The sequence below is a fragment of the Lynx rufus genome, unplaced genomic scaffold, assembly GCF_022079265.1.
Source record: "Lynx rufus isolate CCGP_SWC_20201006 ecotype Redwood Valley unplaced genomic scaffold, mLynRuf1.p SCAF_2, whole genome shotgun sequence".
NCBI lineage: Eukaryota > Metazoa > Chordata > Mammalia > Carnivora > Felidae > Lynx > Lynx rufus.
The window spans coordinates 129,193,927-129,209,713 of record NW_025814834.1 but is presented as its reverse complement, the minus strand read 5'-3'; the positions used below and the strand labels follow the sequence as shown (position 1 = coordinate 129,209,713).

Below are 15,787 nucleotides of genomic sequence, written 5' to 3'. Positions count from 1 at the left end.
ATAACTGACTGACTGGCCTGAAAATATTACCTGTCCAATTGCTAATAACTCTCAGTCCCTTCTCTGTGCCTCCATTTCCTCAGTAAGAGCAGCAGTTCTCCACCCTTGGAGAAGAAAGGATTTGAATATTTTTCAGCACTATAAGTCAACGGTCTTTCACTACCTCCTGCACAGCAAAGGGTCTGACAGAGATGTGAGGGAAGCTGATACCAGAGGAAGTCCTCCAGGGAGCAGGGGCAGACGGACGGCTGCTTGGTCACAACATAGTCCCGACCATTCTGGCAGACAGACGACTTGCGGAGCCGCAGGTACTGTTCTTTGTAGCCTAAGATGCAGCCGTCTCCGTAGTCTCCGGGGTCGGCAGAGTGAGCCAGCCATACGGTATAGTCCTTCTCCTCACCTAAAGGGAAGACAGGCTGTTCAGGCCACCACACCCACGTGTGCGAGGCAGCTGCCAGGCTGAAAGGAGAGGAAGGACAAGAAAAAGGGGATGTCGGACTCATCCCACTGCCTCATTTTGGAACTGCAGACAAGAGTTACGTCAGTTGGAGCCTACTAGCAGTTGGCACCTTCTCGTGTCAGAGGAGGACACTTCACATCTCACCGCCCGTTTGAGTATTAGGAAAAAGCTTATTTGCTTCAAAGTGAGCAGATGGATGGAGGACCTCTAAGCTTCCTTCCACATGGAGAGACTGCTGCCTCCATGTCTTGCACACCCGTGCTGTTGGTCAGCAGGAGCTGTCACAGGTAAGCAACCAGGCGTTTCCTTTCAGGAGACAGCAGTTAGCCAAAAGCTAGAGTTCAGTTTCACTACTCGTTAGTTTGCCTCAAACAGAAGGGAAGACAATCTCTTTCTAGACTTTTAACTTCAGATGACTGGCTTTCACGTAGACTGCTGATGACAGTCAATCCAGCTTTGTAAGTCGTATCACCCACTCCTGGAGAAATGACTCAAAGGCCATGGCCTAGACTGTGGATTAGGGTTTTATCCTCTGGGATACGAAGATCAGCGCAGAGTCTGTTAGGGAGCAGGTGTCCACCAAATCTTTTAATGGCGTTAAACTTCAGGGATAACTGTAGAGCTGCCTTCTGAGGGGAAAACTCACAAGCCAGCTCCTTCACAGCCTATTTAATGAATCTGGATATTAAATAATGACTCTCGGGTATTAAATCATATGTAAACACCTTGTAGAAAAGGCCCAAACAGTGCTTCTGCTTCCTCCAGGAGTCACTAAACTAACATTCTGAGGAAACAGACCCATTGTGCCATCTAATAACAGGACCAAAATTCAAACAAAGCTACTTGAAACCTTGTCTTTTATCATAACATGCCAACAAGAAACCAGGGCTCGCAGGGTGGGAGACTTTTCTCCAGTTTTCTCTTTTATCCTCCATATTTTTCAGTACAGTGTCAGCATCTTTGGTACCGGGGCCTGGGTCTGCTTATGATTCTTTAGCAACACCTTGCAATGAGCATTTTACCTCCTTTTCGGAAGCCATTTTCCACGCCTCTAACATGCCTTCCAGTCTGACATCACAGAACTCTGAAATGGTCAGTGTGGGCTTCGAGCTCACCCAGTAGCCATTCTAGAACCTCACCTGTGACTGACATTCAAGCCAAAACTCTTTACACGAATACTTCCTCACTTCAACGTTTTGATAATCAGATGCTCTATGCAACACACTTTCCTCTAACGCTTCTCTTACAGTTCTGTTGCAATCAAGGGTGAAAAGCCCTGAAATGTCATGAAATAATTTTAGATAAACACAAGGACGCATTATCCTTACAAGCAGAAAAAAGTCCCATAAAGTGTTACAGAGCTTCAACAGTGTGAGGCCACGCTTACAGCCTTAGCCACACACGGCTGGTCTGAAGTGAGATTTACTCTAAGGGTAAGGGTAAAGTATACACTGGATTTTGAAGTCTTAGAAGAAAAATATAAAATATTTCACTGATAGTTCTTTTTTTTTTTTTAATGTTATTTTTTGAGAGACAGAGACAGAGCATGAGCAGGGGAGGGGCAGAGGGAGAGGGAGTCACAGAATCCGAAGCAGGCTCCAGGCTCTGAGCTTTCAGCACAGAGCCAGACATGGGACTCGAACTCACAGACCGTGAGATCATGACCTGAGGTGAAGTAGGGACGCTTAACCGACTGAGCCACCCAGGGGCCCCACATTGATAGTTCTTAACACTGCCTACATATTGAAATGATTTTAGGTATAGTAAGATGATTAATTATTTTATATTATTATTAAAGTGAATTTCACCTCTTTTACTTCTATAATGCAGCCAACAGAATAATTTAAATTGCACATGTGGTCCTCATTTGATTTCTTTTGGACAGTGTTAGTACAAGGAAGGAAGCTGCATTTCTGATACCATTCATTGCATTGCCTTGAACATCCTTCAATCCTCTTTCATATGCTTTTTTTTTTAAGTAGGCTCCATGCCCAACGTGGGGCTTGAACTCATAACCCTGGAATCAAGAGTCATGTGCTGTACCGACTGAGTCAGCCAGTGGCCCTCATATGCATTTTCTTATTCCAGCTAAAAGAAATGAAATTGAATTATTAGGAAAATAGGCTTATATGTTCTGGTAGAAAAGGTCAAAGGAGACTCTACTCACAGTTCCTTTCAAGGACATCTTTAAAATCAATGGTGTAGGAGACCCACTGGCGGGTCAGGAAAGATTCTGTGAACCCCCATATGCTGATATTCATGGACCGAGCTCCAGGTTCTGAAGCTAGACCGGTAAAGTAGATGGGCTCCTTGGTGAACATGTAGGTTTGCCAGCACTGACCTTCATCTGTGGAGAACCTGAAACCACAATTAGAGAACAGTCGTGACAGAGGATCAACATGTACGGGAGTATCAGGAAACTACTCTGGTTGTTTGATCCCAAACCAGAGAAAACCCTCATATTTATGTCATGGCTTAGTGACTGATAACTATATAAACTTTTAATGCCCACAGATAACAGGGTAGGTAAAAGAGATTCATTCAAAGAATATAGAAGAAAATGCCTTTATAAAAATTGTTTCAAAGGAAACAGAGGGTAGCGACCCATGTACAAATGGGCTTCTGAATAAACATACAAAATTATTTTAGAGAACCTATACTTAAGGAGTAATTTTCCATCCAAAGTGCTTAAATGCTTCTATATGATTCTTGTGGAGAGAAAGAAGAATTATTTATTTACTTATTTATTTAAAGAGAGTGAGAGAGAGAGAGAGAGAGCGAGCGAGCGTGACCGCACACATGTGCAAGCCAGGGGGAGAGACAGAGAATCCCAAGCAGGCTCCATGCTCGTTGCGGAGCCTGACTTGGGGCTCAATTCCATGACCCTGGAATCATGACCTGAGCTGAAATCAAGAGTCAGACGCTCAACGAACTGAGCTACCCAAGTGCCCGAAAAGAAGAGTATTTTTAAAAAGTGACAAAAAATGTTAGCTAGAGGAACTCAGAAGAAAAAGCAAAGATACTGAATGTGGGTTGCTCTAGATGCAATCCTTTCAAGAATGTTCCCTACAGTTCTTAGAATGCACAAATTTGAATCAGGGTCCATAACTATCCCTACCTCCCACAGAAAAACATCCCACAGTTGCCCTCCATGCAGATAGTGTGGGTGGAGCAGAGCTCATGCATACTTAATCACATTGATAGGATGGCTGCTGTGCTCAATGGCCACAATGATGCCTCCGGAATCCAGGATGGTATAATAGTGGGGTCCTTCGAGCATCTTCGTCCAGGAGTAACCCCCATCATCTGAGATGTACACATCCGGGATCATCACTGAAATGGCATCCCCTACACTACCTGCAACACAATCCGCCATCTCGTCAGCAAAAATCAGCAATGAAACGGAGAGGGTTTACTGCCAAGAGAATAATTTTCAGTGAATTTACTCTGATTATTTCCCATCATACCTCTTGTAATAGGAAAAAAAGGCCACTGAAAAGTTGGGAAAGGAAGTCATGTTTCTCTCTCTGATAGGGAGTCTAATGAAAAACCCAGAGTATCATTATTATTCGAGAAATTTCACAAAGGATGGTAAACATCATGTATGGTGGTTTTCTTATAGGATTCAAGGCTGTGGCTGAGTTTTAGTGTGCTCAGCTACTTGCTCCTGTGGAGATGGGGGGCGGGCTGCTCACCATGGGCAATGACTATGCCGACGGCCTTAGGCTCTGACAGTGGGGCCATTGGAACGTTTAGTTTCTGGGAGATGCTGTAGGAAGCGTGAATATGAAGGCTGCACTGTGAAAAGAAACCAAAGCTCAGATTAAAACCAAAGGTGTAAATTTTTAATCATCTCACAGAGCCTTCTAAGAAAGCTTTGAATTTAACCCAGACTTCAGTGGGATACTCTCTTAAAAAAAAAAATTGTGGTAAAAAATACATACCATAAAAGTCACCATCTTAACCATGTTTAAGTGTACAGTTCAGTGGGGTTAAGTACATTTATACTGTTGTGCAACCATTACCACCATCCATCTCCAGAACTTTTTCAAACCAAAACTCTACACCCATTAAACAGTAACTCCCATTCCTCCTCCTTCCAGACCCTGGAAACCACCATTCTACTTTGTTTCTATGAATCTGACGATTCTAGGTACCTTATATAAGTGGAACCACATAGTATTTGTCTTTTGATGACTGGCTTATTTCACTTAGCATTATGTCCTCAAGGTTCATCCATGTTGTGGTATGTGTCAGAGTTTATTGAAGGCAGAATATTATTCCATTGCATGTATATGCCACATTTTGCTTCTCCGTTTATCTGTCAAAGGACACTTGGGTTGCTTCCAGCTTTTGGCTACTGTGAACAATGCTACTATGAACACGGGCATGCAAATATTTCTTCGAGACCCTGCTTTCTTTTGGATATATACTCAGAAGTAGGATCGCTGATCATACGGCAGTTCTGTTTAATTTTTTGAGGAACCGCATACTGTTTCATATAGTGACTGCACTATTTTTCATACCCACCACTGACGCACAAGGATTCCAACTTCTCTACATCCTTGGCAACACATTATTTTGTTTCATCTTGTTTTTGATAGTAGCCATTCTAATGTACATGAGAGGCGTGAGAGGTGATCTCTCCCTGTGGCTCTGATTTGCATTTTCTTAATAATTAGTGATGTCAAGCATCTTTTCATGTGAGTTTTTGGCCATGTATATATTTTCTTTTTTTTTTTTTTAAGCTTGTTTATTCTGAGAGAGAGTGAGAGAGCATGGGAAGAGCAGAGAGAGAAGGAGAGAGAGAGAATCCCAAGCAGACTCCTTACTGTCAACATATGAGATCATGCGGGGCTCGAACTCATGAACCGTGAGATCATGACCTGAGCTGAAATCAAGTCAGACACCTAACTGACTGAGACACCCAGGCGCCCCTTGTATATTTCCTATACAGAAATGTCTACTCAAGTCCTTTAACCATTTTTAATTTGGGTATTTGTTTTTTCTGTTGTTGAGTTATGGTCTCAGTGGGATATTCTTGATTCCAAAATAGATTAGTAGATCTAGGAGCAAATTATGCAATTATTTTCTCATGTGTAATGCTTAGTTTATTTTATTCCTGCATTACACCGAAGCCTCTGATCAATATTTAAAGCGTGAATAAAAAACATGAAAATAAAAATAAAGCATGATTCCACACAAATAAACTTGATGAACACCTGACATACTTCAGATACCGTACAAGATGTGGTGCTGATTCAAAGTAAGACCCAGTCCTGTCATTAAGATTTCTGAGAAACCAGTTGAGTTATAAGGCACAATGAAAGTTAATGTTTTAAAAGAGGTCTGTGTTGGATAAAATGTTCATTTTATGTCATATATTTTACTGCAGTAAAAAGGGGTTCACACAAACTACGGACGACATGAAGAGGCAGGATTAATTCTAGGTGACGATGGGCCCTCAGGATGATCAGGATTTCCGCTGCTTCTAACAGCTCAGGACTGGGAGAGTCAGGCATAAATTTCCCAAGAGTCACGTGGGCAGTGCCACAGAGGCAGGAGTGCATGTAGGGTGTTCAGGGGGCAGCAGAGGGCTACAAGGAACATGCCAGTGATCAGATGGACAATGACAATGAAAAGGCAGAAGAGAGCCTGACAGGGGAGGAGAGGACCTTCACTCACCAGGTCAGAGGCACAGACTTTATTCACAGGCAAAGGGGAACCCTGAAACGTACTGAGGAGGGAAAGGCATGGAGTGTGAGAGTGGCCAGGCAAGTAAAGAGGCCACTGCACCGCCCAGGCTCAAGGTGAAGAGGGCAGGCACAGGGCAAGGCCACGGTAGAGGGATGGAAAAAAAGGGGAAAGGAGAAAGGGCACCGGGTGGTACAGGTACACTATCTTACACGGTCTGAGGCTCTTAAAAGGAAACAAAAAGTCCTGCCTACAACAGCAGAGTGGATATCAGCCACAGGTATTCTGAGAAGAGCTCGGGAACCACCAACACTGTCATTTTTTGAGGAAAACTCCCAGGGTTCCCTGAAGCTCTTCTCAAACTCTGTAACATCCAGACACAAGACTTGTTTCTCTTTTCTTTTTTTCTTGTCTGTCCAGACCCATCACTCTTGGAACCTGGGATCTCCTGGAGCAATGCCTTTGTATCTCTATTCTTAGCCTCTCCTCAGAGGGGCCAGTTCCGGCATTCATGGGCCCTACCGTGTCACCATCCACATCCTCTGGCTGTGTGGAGCCCAGGCAGAGGGGAAGAGAAGGCCAAGTTCTCTTCTGTTTGTTTCTGGCCAGCACGGCTTTGCACTGCTCATGAATGGCTGGTCCCCGGCGTCACGTAGAATTCCTTAAGTCTCATAGTTGCCATGCTGACTCAACTGATCACCGGCCCATCCTCCGTTCTGTTTTTATTCAGTGGTTTAGTAAAACACAAAATTTTAGCCTTTAGTTTTGTTTTTCTTTAAAAGACAAATAGTCCATAGTATTTTGGCTTTTCCTTTACCTACATTCTACATTACTTTCATTACTCTGATTTCCAAACTTTCCACCTGTAGCAGCTGTGGTCACTAATCAAGTACAAAACTTCATTATTCAAAGGCTTGAAACTGATCAGAGCAGGACACAATGGCTGCACAGGACACATGGAGTAAGACACACCTCATTCTTGTTTTTGGCTGTAGCATCACATTCACTGTTTTCAGGCTTCCTCAGGTGCTTCCACCTTCCTCCTTGGTCAAAAGTGATCATAGTCTGGATAGAGTTATCTGAATGGGAAAAGAACAGTCTTAAGTCTGATAGACCGGAAGTACCTTATTAAATTCAGTTTACCATGGCATCTCTCGCTCCTGGGGCTACATAATGCCATTAGAACTCTAGAGTCCTACAAGCTTGTAACATCCAACAAAACAGCTCAGTGTTGGTGAGTAACTGAGCAGCACTCTATGCTATTTGAAGAAGGCTTCCCACCGGAATAGGACTCAGCTGATTCCAGAAATCATCTAAACTGATACTCTTGAAAAAATATCTTTTTTCTCCTTACCAACACAAACAGGTTAATGTCCATTCTCCTTCCTTGCTTGCTTGCCTTCAAGGTAAAATCTACAATGGGAAGGCATCCCAATCTTTACTCGGATAAGGCCAGGATACCAGGCTTGTTATAGGGACTCTCAAGATTTGAATGTATGTGCCGAAGTCTGGCTCAATAATTCCTAATTTTCATCTTTCCACTACCCCATACCCGATCTCTCCTATACCTTTTCTTTTTTTTCTACATGCTCTTCCCTGTTCTCTATTCTTAATGACATAAACTATTGCAAGTTTAAATTCAGAGACAATATGCTTTGAGTTTCCCAAGGAAAATCAAACAAGAAAGCAAATGAAGGACAATTCATTTAGTCAATAAATATTTATTGCATGCCTACTATGTGAAAACTGTTGTGAGCCTTTGGGACTATCTCAGTGAACAAAACAGAAATAAAACTTGGTGAATGTACATTCTAGCAGGGTCAGACAAACGCCAGACACTGTAAACAGGTAAATTATATAGTATGTTGGAAAATAAGTGCCATGGAAAATCCTGCCCTGCTAAAGAGGGGCTGAGTGTGTGTGTGTGACTAGGGGAGGGCAGACAAGCTCCCAGTGGGACAGTCATGGCAGGCTCTATGGCTCTATTCAGAAAGCAACATATGAGCACAGATTGGGAGGAGGATGGTGTCAGCCTTGCAGATATCTGGGGAAACAGAGAACAGTCCCTGAAAATCTCTAAACCATGCGTGTGTGTGCCTGGTGTGTTTAACGACTGGCAGAGGGCTGCAGTGACCAGAATGCAGTGGGTGGAGGGGAGAGGGGTGGGAGGAAACGGGTCAGTACTGCTTAAGACCTTGCCGACCACTGCAAGATCTTTACCAATAAAAACAACCTCTCACCTCCCACCAAAAAAAATAAATACATCTATAAACAAAACCTTAAGAGTCTTTGTACTTTAGAGTGATGTGTTTATTTGTATAACTGGGCCTTAGCAAAGGTGAGCTCTGCAGAACCTCGGAGCAGAACACCAGAGGAACACTGGCCGGCTACAGCTGTGCCTTCTACAAGGAGAAAAGCAGGAGGTGGTTCAAACTCAGGCTCATTCCTCTAGGCCTAAACCTCCCAATATAGAAAACTCATTGCTTTCATTTATTTAAAACTTCCTCTACACAACATAGAACCCAAAAAATCTTTCTTTCTATCTGCTGCTGCTTTGCTCTTTTTAGTTCTATTTACCATAACTGATGTAAAACGAAGAGCCAGTATTGACATGGATAGGCTTGCCGGCTAGGCAAGCAACAGTACTGGGGGGACAGGACCACCATTGTTTCTGAAAGCCTCGACTCCCAACACTTTCAGCTGAAGGACAGCTGTGCCCAGACTTACCTTCTGAGAGCACACTTGTTATGTAGACCCCGCGGAGGGAGGTCACATTGGTAAAGTCCGTCTCGCCACCTGTGGTGGTGTAGAGATGTCGGTCCAAGGACTTGGAATAGACAATGCCTCGATCATCTGAGGTAAAGATTGTGCCAAATCCGGTATCTGAAATAGGCAAACAAACAAAAACAGTAAGTCTTGTGGGGAGGGAACAGAGAGAAAAACAACAGTCCAACCATACACATGACTAAATGGCTGACTGACTGCATACATTAGCCAACTGTCCCTCTTCATGATGTAGGCAGAGACCTGAGCATTGATCATGGTTTGATACTCATGATTTTCATGTCCACCTTTAATTCTACTACCCAGCTTGGTGCCTGGAGTCTGGTAGATACTGTTTGTTGAATGAATTAACCAGATGCCACAGAAAAGCCCTTCCCAGATATATTCTGGTGGCAGAGGCAATACACTTAGATTTATATCATACATACCTCTAAATCTTTATATTCTAAACCAATGCTTCTTGAACTATCTGTGGTGAAGGATCAATTTTTTTTTTAAGTTTTATTTATTTAAGTAATCTCCACACCCAACATGGGGCTCGAACTCACAACCCCGAGGTCAAGAGTTGCATACTCCTCTGAGCCAGCCAGGCGCCCTGGTGAAGGATTAATTTTTAAATTTCTATTATGGCACAAACCGATCCTTTGTAAAATATAATAAAAATTAATCCTAAGAAGAGTGAAATACAAAATCTAATCCTCAATGTTTTAATGATTAGATTCAACAGATGTAAAATTACTTTGTCAAATGGTAAGAGGAGTTTCTCAATGTTTGCTATTGCTTTGGTGCTTACTTGGCAACAAAGAGCTTGCAAACCGTATAGCACCGGTCCTCCGACCATTCTTTGAGCAGCACTGCTCTAGAATACTTGGACATACACATAAACCACATTCTAGAGCCAAAAGAAGGGGCCTTCTTAACAGAGACTACACAGTATCTCTAAGACAGAGTATTCAGTAGGACACTAATAAAAACCTAGGGGTAAGACGAAATGTCAACACATAAGAAGGAAGCTCAAAATAGAACTTGAAGTTTAAATCTCTATGCGTTCAAGGGTGGGCCACTAAAAAAAGCTCTTACCTCCAGGTTCATCTACATGCATGAACACCATGTCATCATTAGCTGCTAGAATAGAATAGAACTGTTCCTGCCCCACAGAAGGTAGCTGGGCCATGCTCCACGTGTCCCCTTGATCTGTTGATACATGAATCCTTCTCGTTGTATCCTGGAACGAATGCCAATATTTAACTTTTCAATTTTCCACCAAGATGCCATGTGCAGGGACATGAATAGGAACATTATTATTCATAATTGTAAGTCTCACTCTCCATTTCCTCACTGGGTACAATCGTTATAAATGACACGTCCTAGTACCAATTACCAAAACAATTTCTTAAATTTTTTTTTGTTTATTTATTTTTGAGAGAGAGCGAGCACGAGCAGGGAAGGGTCAGAGAGAGAGGGAGACACAGAATCCAAAGCAGGCTCCAGGCTCCGAGCTGTCAGCACAGAGCCTGATGTGGGGCCCGAACCCACAAGTCGCGAGATCATAACCTGAGCCAAAGTTGGACACCCAACCAACTGAGCCAGCCAGGCGCCCCACCAAAACAATTTCTAACCCCTAGCAAGTTCCAGGCAATGGAACAATCCATTCTATTGTAAGCAAGGCTATCTTGGCTTCCTCTTTGGCTTCTTCATTCTGGTATGGCCCTGTATGATGTAATTCTCCCAACCTCTGACATTCCCCATTTTCTTCAATAGAGCTAAGGGTATGATGGGGTCGTCTTTAGTTTGGCTTTACAGCCATTCGCTATGCTTGCTCAGATAATTCTTAAAATGATGATTACTGTACCAAAGTTAGGTCCCTCTGAGACAGTCCTAGCATAACCCAAAGAATGAGACAATTAAGAGTCTAGAAAATGGAGATGAAACTCATGCTTGGGAGATCACAGGGAAGTCAAGATGTGACACGTCTCCTCTTTAAGGAAGTCTCTCTACACAGCCATAGTGAAGGGAACATGCACAGGCTAGGAAGAGGCCAAGGAGAGGCAGAAATTAATATAGGGGAGCTGATCAGGGAGTATTTATCTGTTGAAAGGAGTCTGTTAGGTAGGCAATTAACACCTCCTTTCAGATAAATAGCTTAAAATAGCTACTAGACATAGTTAGCCAGGGCACAGGAATGAGTCCCAGGGCTTCCTTATGTTAAATACTCTTTAAAATTTAGTGACAAGTACATTTAACCTATCTCTAACTTATACCTAGATGTTTACTTTCGGTCTTACTCATTGTTACAGGTAGAAACTAGAATTAAAAAGCACACACTAGACAGTAGCAGTACAGAGTAGGAGGCTAACTCTGGAAGCAGTCAGTCTGATTTCCACCAGGGTTCTATCTCTGGGTGACCCTAAGCAAGTTACTCAATTTCCTCAAATACAAATTGAGGTGAGAGGCCAGCTCCTAGGGCTGCTGGGAAGATGATCACAAAACTGCTTGAGACAGTTATGTATAGTTACTGTGTCCACTTCCCCGTCTCCACTCCCCCTTTCTCTGAACCCGCTGTAATCAGCCCGTTAACCCCAGTGCTCTGATGAAAACACGCTTGTCCAGGTCACTGACAACTTCCACTTTGCCAACTCCAGTAGACAATTCTCAGGACTCATCTAATTACGTATTTTAGTTGAGTTTCACACAGCAGATCACTCCTCCTGCTTGAAACACTTTCTCCCCTTGGCTTTCATGGAATCCCTGCCCTACTCCCCGCCTCCCTGGTCCTTCCTTCTCAGTCTTCTTTGCTGGATTTTCATCTCTTTGCAACCTTTCAGCATTACTAGGGTGCTCTGGCCCATGCTCAGGCCTCCAGAAGATAACATCTAGTCACATAGCTTTTTTTTTTTTTTTAATTTTTTTTTTCAACGTTTATTTATTTTTGGGACAGAGAGAGACAGAGCATGAACGGGAGAGGGGCAGAGAGAGAGGGAGACACAGAATCGGAAACAGGCTCCAGGCTCCAGGCTCTAGGCTCTGAGCCACCAGCCCAGAGCCTGACGCAGGGCTCGAACTCACGGACCATGAGATCGTGACCTGGCTGAAGTCAGACGCTTAACCGACTGCGCCACCCAGGCGCCCCTCACATAGCTTTATATACCATATAATTTGGAGAGATTCATATACCCGAATGCTTACTCAACATTTCCACTTAGATATCTAGCAGGCATCTCATACCCAAAACTGAATTCTTGATTTCCCTCCCACAAACTTGGTCCTCTTGTGGTCTCTGCCATCTCAGTAAATGGTACCACCATTCACCCAGTTGCTCAGGCTAAAGACTAAAGTTATCCTGGGTTCCTCTCATTCCCTCACAATCCACATCTAATCCATCAGCAAATCCTACTGGCAACACGTTAACAACATATCCACACTCTTACCACTTCTTCTCTCATCCATGTCAATAGCCTGGTCCAACCTACCATCTTCTCTCACTGCTGTCATGGCCTCCCAGCTTCTCTTGGTTCTTCCATTCCTGCCCCTTGTCACGCTGTTGGTTCCTGCACCTACCTATTCTGTCAAAAGAGCAGCCAACTTACACCATTCCCTTGCTAACAACCCTTCAGAGCTCTCCAACACATGAAGAATAAAAGCCATGCTCTTGGGGTGCCCGGGGGGCTCAGTTGGTTAAGCATCCGATTTTGGCTCAGATCATTATCTCACGGTTCAGTTTGTGAGTTCAAGTCCTGCATCAGACTTCTGCTGTCAGCTTGGAGCCTGCTTTGGATCCTCTGTCCCTCTTTCTCTGCCCCGCTCTGACTCACTCTCTCAAAAATAAACAGATTAAAAGAAAAAAAAAAAAAGCCAAGCTCTAATTGTGACCTATAAAGGCCATTGGCTCCCCCTCTTTGGCCCACCTTTCCCTGTGCTCCAGCCATGCTGCCCTTCTCACTGTTCTTCAATATTTCCAGCATGTTCCAATCCTAGGGTCTTTGTGCTGTTTCTTCAGCCTAAATGTACACAGAGCTAAGTTCTCACTTCAGTCAGGTCTCAGACAGCCCATCCAAACCACCCTATCTAAAATAGCACTGCTCCAGTTCCTAATGCATTCTATTTCCTTACTCAGCTATAGATTTCTTCATAGTTTTAATTGTTAACTGATATTATAATATCGTATTTATTAGTTTAGTGTCGATCCAATTCCCTACTTAAAAATAAGCTCTCAGAGCAGGACATTTATCTGTGTTGTTCACTGCTATATTCCTGGGACCTAGAATAGCACCTAGAATATAGGTGGTACTCAATTAATGTCACTATTTCATTACTGGATAATGAGCAAATGGGACTGCTTTTTTCAGATGCCCATGTCTGAGTAGAGTCCAAACACTGGGGCCATGCATCCCAGAACAGGTACCACAGGTCATGTGGTGACAACAGGCTGAGCTACAGAGTAGCCCTGAAGAATCAGTCAACTTCTAGGAAGACTCCCTCCAAATCTTAGTGAACGTTGCAAAAAAGGCAAGAAACTCTGTCAGTCCTAGCAGTAAAAGGGACTCGTTTGAGACATATTTACAGAATATTAGAAATCGCCAAAAAAAGGGCAATACCCACCTTATCAGCCATCACAGAGGCAAAAAGGAAACGTCCCCCAAGACCAAAGGAGTAGATTTTCACACCGATGGTTTTGAAGCTCTTCCCCAAGTCTGAAGTTCTCCATAATTCCAGTGCCCCAAGGTCAGCTTCTTAAACAAGACAAAATATTAATAAAAATTGCACATATTGGTGAGCCCCTTTGAGTTGTTCAAAACAACTGTTTTAGAATGTTCTTAATTTTATAGCTAAAGGATTTTTAATCTTATGCATGTTAATCAAGTAGCAATATGAAATAACACAGCATTAGGTATAGGAAATTAACATGGGGTTTTATTTTTATACAGGTGAGGTTTTGCACTGGATAGAAAGATAAAGCTTACTTAATTAAAATACAGTGTTATATAAACGTGTCACAGCCACAGCATCCTATTTTGCTTTCTTCATGCTTGGAAACAATCTTATTTTATTTTAAGTAGTCTTGAGTTTCTGGTTTTCTTGCTGATCATCTAACATCCCTACTGGAATTCAAGCCCCATGAGAGCAGGCCTTGGGTGTCTTGCTCTCTCCATCCTTAGAACGGTGATTGGCACACTACTGCAGGTGCTCACATGTGAATGAATGGATAAATGGAATGGATTTGTTGAATGAATAAATGAAGGATTGTTTTCTGCTTTGAAATGGTGCCACGGACTGGACAGCTAACAACTTCCACCAACACAAACACAACCTCCATGCTCTTTTGCAGAAATCACTATGCACTTCAACTTGTTACTGTTTGTAGTCTAATATTTACTTTATGTATAAGCGTTACTAAAATTAAGTATACTGCTTCTGTGTGTGGCTTGCATTTTTATTTGATCTAGGCTCAGTGCTTTTAAAATTTGAATCTGGTTGTAATTTCAAAATTTTAAAAATCATTGCCAGTTATCTTTAGCTATTAAAATCAAGGACAATGGAAGGATCTTTGATGTTTCTACTTCTTACAACCATGAGTGGACAACAGGACACTCTTATTTGGGACTAAAATATACTTACTGCAAGAGCCGTTTGCATAGGTGGTAAAGAAGATGGTGTTTTCTGACCCCCTACAAAGAGGCAAAGACAGAAAAGACACAGTTCAAGACTGCTGTCAACTGCAGTCACGAGCTCCAGGCAAGTCTACTAATGACACACTCCATCCGCAGGCACCAGCTGAGACAGCTTTTGGGGATGCTGCATGCCAGACTCTCGCAGCCTCGCTGGTCAAGGTTCCCCCCAGCCCGGCCCCAGGATTTTCCCCAGTCCACTACTTCTTCACGTGGACTCTTTCAGCGGGTCAGACTGGCCTACTTACTCTGTCCAAATCTGCCTCTTGTGTTTGCTGTTCCTGTTTCTGGCTTAAAATGCTTTTCTCTCTCATGTAGCCAAATCTTACCCTCACAATCTTTAGGCTCCAGCTTCAAATTTAGCTCTTCTCTTTTTTTTTTTTATTAAAAATTTTTTTCTTAATGTTTATTTATTTTTGAGAGAGAGAGAAAGAGCATGAGCAGGGGAGGGGCAGAGAGAGAGAGAAGGGGACAGAGGATCAAAGCAGGCCCCACGCAGACAGCAGAGAGCCTGATGTGGGCCAAACCCATGACCCACAACTCATAACTGTGAGATAATGACCTGAGCCAAAACCAAGAGTCAGATGCCCAAATGACTGAGGCACACACGCGCCCCCAAATCTAGCTCTTCTATGAAATGTTTCCTGGCACTCCAACTGGAAAGCTTCTTTGCTGCAAAATTCTGGAGCAGTGATTCTCAACTGGGGGCAATTTTGCTCCCCCGGGTCATTTCCAGTGGTCACAACTGGGGGATGGGCAGTTGTTGCCAGTATCTAGTGGGCAGAGGCCAGAGATGCTGCTAAACACCCTGCGATGCAGAGGCCAGCTCCCCCACAACAAAGAACTGTCTGGTTCCAAACGCCGTTAGCACCAAAGTTGAGAAACCTCGTTTCAGGGCACTGTGCTACTCTGTGCCAACCACTCGGCATTCCTTTGTCTCCTATTTAATTATCTTAATCCACCAGTTTATGTCTTCTCTCTCCTATTACATTATCGCATTCTTAGGACAGGTGTGAAGTTCTGTGCTCTGTTGTTTCCCCTCAGAACCAAGTTCCATGCTTTGCATGTGCTAAGTAACTTAGTTCTTTCATCTCAAATAGACAGCAAGGTCAGAGGTTGAATTATTTAAATTCGAACTTGGAAAGGGAATTTTCAGGAAAGTTGATTCAGACCCTGATGGTAC

At 43.2% G+C, this 15,787-nt stretch overlaps 1 protein-coding gene across 2 annotated transcripts in view; it reads right to left on the bottom strand.

Moving 5' to 3' along the window:
• The window catches only part of SORT1 (sortilin 1), a 67,631-nt gene that overhangs the window by 10,958 nt on the left and 40,886 nt on the right, over window positions 1-15,787 (bottom strand). The window contains exons 7-15 of one of the 2 annotated variants that reach the window (XM_047085927.1): window positions 14,555-14,604; window positions 13,538-13,668; window positions 10,019-10,163; window positions 8,882-9,037; window positions 7,127-7,233; window positions 4,156-4,258; window positions 3,649-3,817; window positions 2,628-2,818; window positions 211-400 (exon numbers count right to left, since the gene is read on the bottom strand). In XM_047085927.1, coding sequence (XP_046941883.1) covers window positions 211-400; window positions 2,628-2,818; window positions 3,649-3,817; window positions 4,156-4,258; window positions 7,127-7,233; window positions 8,882-9,037; window positions 10,019-10,163; window positions 13,538-13,668; window positions 14,555-14,604 — 1,242 coding nt within the window. The remainder of the gene's footprint in view (window positions 1-210; window positions 401-2,627; window positions 2,819-3,648; window positions 3,818-4,155; window positions 4,259-7,126; window positions 7,234-8,881; window positions 9,038-10,018; window positions 10,164-13,537; window positions 13,669-14,554; window positions 14,605-15,787) is intronic. The other variant, XM_047085928.1, reaches the window with a different exon arrangement.